At 39.4% G+C, this 9757-nt stretch overlaps 1 protein-coding gene across 1 annotated transcript in view; it reads right to left on the minus strand.

Moving 5' to 3' along the window:
• Positions 1-5059: 5059 nt before the first annotated feature.
• The window catches only part of LOC137990626 (neuronal pentraxin receptor-like), a 4935-nt gene continuing 237 nt past the window's right edge, over positions 5060-9757 (minus strand). The window contains exons 1-3 of the mRNA XM_068835742.1: positions 9665-9757; positions 8053-8284; positions 5060-5550 (exon numbers count right to left, since the gene is read on the minus strand). The exon at positions 9665-9757 is cut by the window's right edge and continues 237 nt beyond it. Coding sequence (XP_068691843.1) covers positions 5163-5550; positions 8053-8284; positions 9665-9757 — 713 coding nt within the window. The 3' untranslated portion in view covers positions 5060-5162. The remainder of the gene's footprint in view (positions 5551-8052; positions 8285-9664) is intronic.

The raw sequence follows: 9757 nt of genomic DNA on the forward strand, positions 1-9757 counted from the left end.
TGACCAAATCAATACTTCTTGGGATCAAAAATAAGTCGAAGTGGGGATGTGGCGTCAGGCAAACAGCCAATCAAGTTAGACTGTCGGTTCTTGTCTTTCACTAAAAAGGGGCAGAAGCAAACAAGTTAATACGCGATGACAAATGTGTCACATACTTCTCCAAATCAAAAAGTCCTCTCCGAAGACAAGAACATCATTCTATAAGCTATTCTACGCACAAAAATAGTTTCTGGAGGTAATTTTTAGAGTGGAAAACAAGCTTACGACCAAAGGAGGTTTAATTTAGTTTTTGGTTTGAAAAGTTCATTTTTTTTCGGACCTGTTTAAATTTCTTAAACTAGTTTAATTTTTTTTTGGAACACTGTCCATTTTAACATATTTGTAAATTAATTGTATGGAGTATGTATAAAATAAAGTAGAGAAATGTTTTTAAGATTATTATGATGGATTGTTGTCTCTGATGCTATCAAAGACAATAATAAATATTTATTGCATGTCAATAATTTTTAGTGATTAGGGTTAAATGCTCAGCTTAGTGATTAGGGCCAAGGACTTAACCCAAAAACCAAGACAAGGGTTGCTTTAAACTAAACGCTGCAAATACGTGTATACTCCTATCACTACAATACGTGCCAATCCCTTATCTGGAATGCAGTGTCCGACACTTGCAGACCGCAGACTAATTTTGAATCGTTAGCTTTCACGTAAGGTTAGCCCTTCGTCAGAGCCAAACCTTTTCTGTCCTTCACAAGTAGGGCTACTATTCAAAATGAAAAAACAGTGATATTCTTTAATCGTTTCTTTGGCAATATAACTTATATAATACAAGATTCATAAACATTTGTCTCTCAGATTTTCAATTAAACAGAGCAGTATACAACTGGAAAGTAACTACGTATACATTACCATTAAAAGTAACAAAGTTATTACAGTTAATCTTATAAGGAAATTACTCATTTTTCAAAACGGCCTATTTACAAGCTAAATGTAAAGGAAATTTCTTTGAAATAATCGAAAGTAAGATTAGTAGCAATGCACGGGTTTAATGTTGTAGGAGAAATAAGTCATTGGACTTTTCCAAACTTGGTCTCTACTCGAGCATAATGGTTTTCGATCTCAGTTATTTTTGCTAAAAGTATGTTGGGGTATAAGGGTGACATTTTACTATCAAGTCGATCTCTGTCAAAGAGAGGAACTGGATGTGTTGACAACTTTCCGGCTGATTTCTCCATAAAGTTTTTGAGGCCACTTTTCCATAATTTGCTGTCCTCTGTGAGAAATTCGACTGTGTGCTCGACACACAGTTCAAAACTACTTTCTTGTTGTTTCCTGTGAAGAGTTTGCCGTTGCTGTAAACTCATTTCCTTCGAGTTATCATCTGTTGTTCCATTTTGTTAATTGTTTCGGCTTACGCTGATCCTTAATTGTTTCCTGGGCGGAGAAGCTTCTCTGTTTTTTCTTTCAAGAAATGTTTGGCCTTGTTGTAAAAATCATCTTCTAATTAACATTTTTTTGGTGAGTCTTTCATCTTTAGGTGGCCTTTCAATTCCTCTATTTCTCTTTGGAAATCGATTTCATTTACGCAATTGCGTTGGCGTGACTCTGCCATATGTGGCTCTGGTGTCGTATTGCATATATTTATGAATAAATAAAATTTTTGACATAGCCCTAAAGATAAGAATTTGATCGGACTTAACGGATACCGGGTCAGGAACCCATGACGGGCTCCTGATGTTACAACATACATCATGAGAAGTGATAATTATTCAATTACATGTACAGATAAATTTAAATTCAAATATACCGTTGAAATGGTTTGGGAACTAACGAATTTGAATTTAAACGACAAGAAATACGCTTATAATAGAGAGAAAGTTTCTCACTACCAACGTTTTCGTTTAAGGCTCTATTATTAGCGTATTTCTTTATGCAGTTCAAGCAAATGTTTGTAACCACTGTTTGTTTTTTTATTCTTATTGAAACTTCAATTGCCCAAGTCAAAGAATCTTTAATAGGAGTATATGGGCGAAAGGGGCAACTGGAGGGGTGACCTGTATGGAAGCACTTCAATCCCAAAGACATTTGTTTATTAAACTTCAAAAACCTCGGTACAAGTAGACTGAAGGTGTGGCTATAAAAACTATCAGAATAAAATAAATTAGATTCCCGAGCATACAAATACTGCAAGACTGGTAGGATATGTGAACAAATGTTCTTCGGTGTACAAAAGTCACTCAGAGACATAATACAGAGTCTTGCGTTACTTAAAAGCCTGACAAATATTCAACAAGAAACCCCGGGGGGGGGGGGGGGGGGGGGGGGGGGGGGGACTCCCATATGAAACAGACGGGGATGCTCGTCGTCTCGCTTAGGGGTGTAAATTTTGGATTTTGGTCTCGCTTAGGGTGTTCCGGGCAAAGCGCCAATATTTTATGCCACCAAGGTCTCGTTTAGGGTTCCGCAAAGTAACACAGAATTACGCGAAGAGAAACAGAAGTCAAATTTCCTTATAAATTTTCTTTTTAGATAAAGGCATTCGATGATTATGCCTTTTTATCATTAAAACTCATTGCGTGTCGTATTTTTGTGTTTTTAAACGGTCTCTTTTAGGGGTCAAAATTTGCTTAAGCCACGCCTAGATTGGTCTCCTTTAGGGGTTAAATTCAAAATTTCCGACGAGCATCCCCGTCTGTTTCATATGGGAGTCCCCCCCCCCCCCCCCCCCGGGCAAGAAACATTAACACGACGAAAGGGAGAACTGTGAACCGGAGAGATATAAAACAGCAGGAAGGGAGGGTGGTTGGGGGATTTTACAGTAACTTCTTAAGTCGAAATCGCAAACAACAAAATGTGTGCTCCCCGCACCAAGCATGAAATTATTAGGGTCAGAATATTCAGTGGTGTGCAGTGACAGCTTAATTACATATGATTGGCTGAGCCCGATTACTCCGCAGGAGAATATCACATGTAGGAAATGATCCATGACCGGAAGTGAAATGGTTTATTCCTCTCCATGAGAAATTAGGGCGGGTCTATGCGGTTATCGCATTAAGGTCTTGTAAATTAGCTTTAACCAAAACTCCATAACCCAGAAGTATGGAAAGTCATAACCTTTTTATGTAATCTTTATTCCTTTGGTCTTTATGTGACGAGGTTGGATCGTTAGTGTTGTGTTTCCATCATGATGTGTTGGAGTCTTCTTTTGCATTTTATGTGGTGGGGTTGTAATTATACACAGCACGTCAAAAGTAGACCAAAACACATCTGAGTGATGGAAACACAACAAGTAACCATCAAACGTTGTCACATAATGACAAAACCTCACCCCATAAGGACAAAACCACACTAAATAATAATGTTGGCACAGTACACCGTGACAAAACTCCAAAACGTCAAGACGAAAAAAAAGTAAGGTTACATAAGAATGAATTATGGCTTTCCATGCAGAAGGGTCAATCTCTCCCATTTGGACTTTGCCCATCAGTTTACGTTATTAGTATTTCACGACGATCGCATTATTGCTTATGTTCTGCAATATGGGCAAACTATCCTACATCAACCGAATTGGTACGTACGGATTTGAAGTAAAGAGAGAGAAAGAAAGATTCATTTTAGTTTGTCCACGTTGTCGTCAAAACCGTAAAATTGGTCATTTCAAGTTGTTGCTTTGACGAGTACGGGAGAAAAATGTGCAATAATGCGTACAGCACGTGCAGCAGGATTTTTCCCTCTTTTTAGCTTATAGTACTACTGCTTTTTGGTGTTGTTGTTGCCGTAGCATAGCCCGTCGTCGTTTCTTGAACTCCCTATTATCTAAATTTGGAATACAGGACAGGTCCCGCCAAATAATGGCCAATCAGATTGGTCCTGTTGACCATGAACTCTCCTGATTGGTCCGCAACCAAGAAGCCGCACGGGAGATTCCTCGCGCTAAATGCAAAATCGCGCGTGGAACGCAATGAAGCTACGTTTTGCTACCACAACAATCTAGTAGTAGCCATACTGAGATGGTTTTCAAGTTAAGTCATGGCCGCCATCAAACAAAAGATCTCTCATTAGCTGTTTTTGTTCGTCCACCAGCAATTGTACATTACATCATTGTTATCTGTGTCGCTAGAGATTGGTTTGCAAACCCCCTATATCGTAAACTAATGTACCTCATTCCATCGCAGATCGAGACTTCCGGGTTAGTAACTTCTAGCTCCAACCCATTCGATTAAGGACAATATTGCGCGATCACTGTACGTTTGTAATTTGTTCCAGTTCCCAACAAATATTTTGGGTGTAGCAGACGCGTTAATTTTCCTCAATTTGAAAATGTACCCCCTTTTTCGCGTTACTTTCCGCAGGGCAGGGCGTGCAGAGATTTTGATTTTGCTTATCATAGGTAGTGCTTTTTGGCGTATTCGTATTCGTCGTCGTCGTCGTTGCGTAAGCTCCCTGGTGGGGGAGGAACTTGTGACGAAGCCCTAAGAGCGTGGGAGGCTGCGTGGGATCCGCAGGCTATGTATCTCAGTGAGACTTTTTTAGCTCCCGGCAAATCACCTGACCGTTTTAACGGAATTTTGTTTGTTGTAGTCGCATTCGCTCGAAAGTCCTACACGCTAATTTAGCCTGGCCGACCACATTTCACAAAACCGGAACACCTTGTCCTCCTCTTCGCAAACAAATTGTATGTTCTTAAACCAAACAGGTGTTAACAGTTAAAGATCGTGAGACAGAGGCTATGCTTAACAGTCCTTGTTCGCAAGACTTGAAACTCTAAAAATTGAGTATATAATTTCAAAGGCAGCACATTTCCGCGGATATTTCAAGAATTTGAGAGTTTTTCTTAACGCAATCCGAAGGATATTTGACCTCCTTGGGAGGCCCCTCATACTATAGAAAGTGCTATTAAATGTTCATACATCAAGTGTGGGTATTTTATTGAAAGTTGCAGTACTGGCCGGACGATTAAAAAAGGCTGTAATTGTTTCAAAAGTTCCAACGTTTAATCGACCAGATGTGATTAAAATCTCAGACACCAATGTTCACCCTCCTTCGTTAAATCTACTTTGAACAAAGCCAATAATGAAACAGCGATAACACAAGGCAAAACATTTATTGAAAAGAATGATTCATGATGCTTTCATGAAGCAATGCCAGACAACGAAAGCTGAATTTTACACTTTGCAAGCCGATGGGGAGATAACCCTTACATTGCCTCTGATTCCTACTTTAAAATCAGACCATTTCTTCACGTTACCCTGCCCCACATGGCACGATTTCGAGATTTTCAAGATCTCCCTTAAAGAGAGAACTCGGTTCCAGATATTGAGGCCCGTCAGCTCTCCGAGGTAACTTTGAGTTGGGTCAAAGTCGCCTCCAAACGAATCTTGCTCTTGCCCGACAGTGAGGATTCCGTTGGTCTTTATTTTATAACCAGTCTTCAACTGAGACCCTTGGGCTTGCTCGTTGCCATCTTTGTAAACTTTCCAAGAGCCATTCGTGCTCTCCCATGTGATACAAACGTGATGCCAGTTACCGTCATCAACAGATACACCGGTATCTCTGCGAAAAAGATAAATTAATGTCATTCATTTTCATTTGTCAAACAGTTTTCAGTTTTCAGTGTTGAAAGGAATCTACTTTTGCTGCAGTGTTGGTTTTGCATTGACGACCTTTGTCAGTTAATCAGAACCATCAGTCAGGCACATAATTGCATTTTAAAATTATAGCCAATAAATGGAAGTAAGCCTGCCAGTGACCTTCTCCGATAGAAATATGTACTTTTCTTACGCAGATGTTGACAAACGAACAATGCCAAAACACGGTTTACATGCTTAACAATATACATGAAAAAAATACTCAGTTCTTAATGCCTAAAATAGAGTGGAGTTCTCATAAATCAATTTGTAACACGAGTGCAAATAACAGCAAGTTTCCAAGTTTACAGGTGAATGGCATTAAATGTCATCAAACAGTCAAGCCTCTCAAATGTGCTTGTAATTTGTGGTAGTACACTTATAAGCGCACTAGTTACACACAATGTCATCGGGGCTGTCTGTAGAAAACAATTTTCATCGTTATCATTGTGATCGATAAGATTGTTTGTTTTGAAATTCCCACGGAGCTGTGCGCAATAGAAATTATGAGCTCTTCATTCAGAATAAACGAAACAGTAAAATATCGCACCTTAGTTTTCACAAATTGCCTGTGAAAGCGGCCAGAGACAGAAATTTTGCCATAAAAGCGTGGAATAAAATACTGTCAGTTCTGTTTCCCGGATTGACCCTGTGGTTTCCTTTCGAGGGAAAAATGCGTGGGTTTTTATATCAGTTACCTCTTCCCACGGTCTCTCTTTTCTGCCTGCATTGTCGTTAATTTGAGGCAGAGAAGAGAAACCCTGGGAACAAGTTTAAGTCGAGGGCTTCCTTTGAACTTTGTTCGGTGGCCAACAAACTTTGGTGTCGGCGAAAATTGCAGCTTACAGGGTTTTTACGGGTCCGTTGGAAGCGTGCTTGAATTTCAACAAATGGCCCCAAAAGCGGCAAAAATTTGTGACGCGGATGAATAATACAGCAGGTTCTATTTCAAACAATGGAATTACCTGGTGATTAATAACCTGATCTAGGAGAGTGAATTTTTGACTTTGCAGAGACAATAGTCAACTGCAAGAGTTGGACGATAGTGATCTTTTTGTTGAATTCACACATTTCTTCTCGCATCGTGGCTTTACAACACTTGAAAGAACAAAAAAAGCAAACCAACGAAACAACAATCCGATGTCTTGCCGTCATTTTGTCACAGTTGAATCCAGTGGATAGTAACACGCAAGGTAATTTGATCACAGGCGGCCGGTGAAATCGATGTCACTTTCGATTTTGCGATTTAATTGTGTAGCCAAAAGTACAATAGAAAAATAGAAAGTAGCAAAAATTTCCCAAAACGTTTTTCGCTGATGGCAACTTTTATATTCGTGGCAAAATATTTATGTTGTTTTCAAATTTTGTTGCTGGTGACAATTTTTTTTTCTCGATCGACACTTCCTAAAAACGTCCTTGCGCTCTTGCTACAAAGTGTGTATCAATATTTATTTACTTTTGCGTCAATAGTTGTTTTGCATAAGGCAGGCTAACAAATTCTGTAGCTTGCTTAGTTCGTATTTTTGAGCGTTAAAATAGAATTTTCGGTCCTATGTTTCTGGTAGCAAGTCGTATATTTTGAAGTTTCCCATCCAGACACTAACCCCGCCGGATAAGGGTTAACTTCAGTGAACTTTTGTCGTGGAAACTGTCAGACGCTCAGAGCACACGCTTAAACTTGTCACGAAAAAGAAGTTGAACTTCATGTCAGCCTGGAAGCCAATGTTTCTCAAGTTTCTTTCTGGGTTTAGCATTTTACTAGTAACTACGTGTCTTCTGAGGAAGCTATTTTCCGAAGAAACCTACGATGGCACAATATCGTGTACTATTACAGCTACATATTACGTTCTGGAAAACAAAACGTAGCTCCGTTGACAGTTATGGAGTAAGTTACTGCTCTACCACACGTACGCAATGCGTACCTATTTCTTATAACAATGCATTACTAATTCGATAAACGTTAAGTGCGTTACGCGACCAAGAGCTTCGCGTGATGACGTACTCGTTTCCGAAAGAGAGTTTACACACCAGAGATTGAGTCTTGGTTGGAGTAAAAGTTTGACCACCGCTAGGCGACGGAGTTTACTCAGTTCAAAGGACTACCGCCACATCACAGGGTAACACAAAGCATATAAAAAGAGAGGTATACAAACAATGGCAGGCAGGCGGTGGAGGAGGTGAAGGGAAATGTGAAATTGCGATGAGAGCCAAACGATGATCACTCTGTGATGGTGAGCACTAAAAAGGGAGCGAGCACATGTTAGCTCGGGCTTATATTCGCCTCCTGAATAGCTCTCAGACATGATTGGTCAGAAACCTGATACACTTATCAAACCCACCCGAGACTGCAAACCGTAAATCTAAACGAATGCCTTGCCATAAAAGTTCGATCATGATATATTGATATAATCTTGACTTTTTCACTTACACTGATTGTTCGTTGACGTAGAACCGAATGTCTGACATCCTGCCCATCACGATTTCATTGTAGTTCGTTGACAAGCTGTAACTCACGACTGACAGATAATTGGATGTCTTTTCAGTGGTACGCACTCGGAGGCAAATCGTAAAAGCACTGGTTACCTCCAGACCATGATGGATAACGTAATCATTGATTCCAACGTTGGTGAAATAAAGGTCGAATTCCCTCGTAGGGAAACCTGTTGAGACACATAACAGAAAGCTTTTTCGTACAGCTTGTATAAATTCATCCATCCCCACGACACCTACTCACCCTGTTATCTTACTAAGTCGTTTCTAATGTGCAAAATACTGCTAACTACTGTACTGCACAAAAACTTTATATTATTAGTTATTTATATCTGTAACGAGAGAAATTTTTATTCTAAAAATGCGATTGCATGGTGATCATGTTACAGGATTAATTACACATCAATGTGTCTTGCTCATCTATTTGTTGCTGCATTCCAAGCTACAAATGCTATTACACAAAAAGAAAATATTTCCTGACCTTAAAACGTTTTTGGCTCAGAGCTATAGCCGAAAATCTGGGTAAGATAAGTTAGCTTTTTTCTGAGAGGTCCTTATGTCGGCACTTTGATTTATAACAGTGAGATGGATTTTAAATGCGAATACTGAATGGGCGATTGCATGGTGAATTGAAGCTGGCATATTTATTACAAGGGCACACAGAGTATATCGTAAAACTTACTTCTTGAGCACTAATGAGGAGAAAAAAAAAAGATTTACCAGCAGAAGAAAAATGAGCAAGACTTCAGTTTCCATTGCGGAAAAAACATTCAAGTAAACAGAGCAACTGTCTTGAATTTCAAGTGCGCGAAAAATAGGCGATTTGACGTATATACATTGTATCTGCCTAAGAACTTAATTTGCAATGCGGAAAAATCAATGCAGAGCAGAGAAGCTTTGCATCTGCATAAAATCGGGCGTGTCAGCGCAGGATGTGACCATGAATTCTCTACGTTGCAGATCATGTAGTAAATCCGAAAACTTTATTCATCGGACGATTATGTCGAATATTGATTAATTAGTATTTCAATAGACTTCAAGTTCGGTTGATAGATCGGAAATGCTTTGAACAAAAAACCAACGAGATTTGCCTTTCATTATATAATGCAAAAAGAGCCAGGGAGTTCCCATTTGTGGCAGCGAGTAGTAGTGATTTGCCCGAAAAGGGTTGTGATATACGAACAGTGTGGCGGAATTGTCAAAACGTTTACAGTACTAACTGAATTGTCGTGGATTTCTAGCAAATTAAGGGAATGCTTCCCGACAATTCTTCAATTTACATGTTTGAAAGAAATGGCTAAAGGGTCCGTGATATACGGTCAATATACCACTTGGCATATTGAAAAGGCTTCTTGAATAGGAGATAAACTGATGGAGCGATTATTGAGCGATCCTTGCACCTAACTAGAAAATCAATGCGAATGTCTTCATCAAGAAGCCTGAACAAAAAACTCGAGGCCTTTGGGGGGCTCGATTTCATCACCTTCTCGATTAACGGTAAAATGCTACATTAACTGAGCTAAATCTATTCATAAGTAATTGTGTTTTACCTGGCTGAATCTGACTGCTTCGATTTTTCACAGTCTGAAGTTCTTTCCTCAGGTGGTCGATGTCTTGTTGGAGTTGTTTATTTGCCTCGCACA

The sequence above is a fragment of the Montipora foliosa genome, chromosome 2, assembly GCF_036669935.1.
Source record: "Montipora foliosa isolate CH-2021 chromosome 2, ASM3666993v2, whole genome shotgun sequence".
NCBI classification, from domain to species: Eukaryota; Metazoa; Cnidaria; class Anthozoa; order Scleractinia; family Acroporidae; genus Montipora; species Montipora foliosa.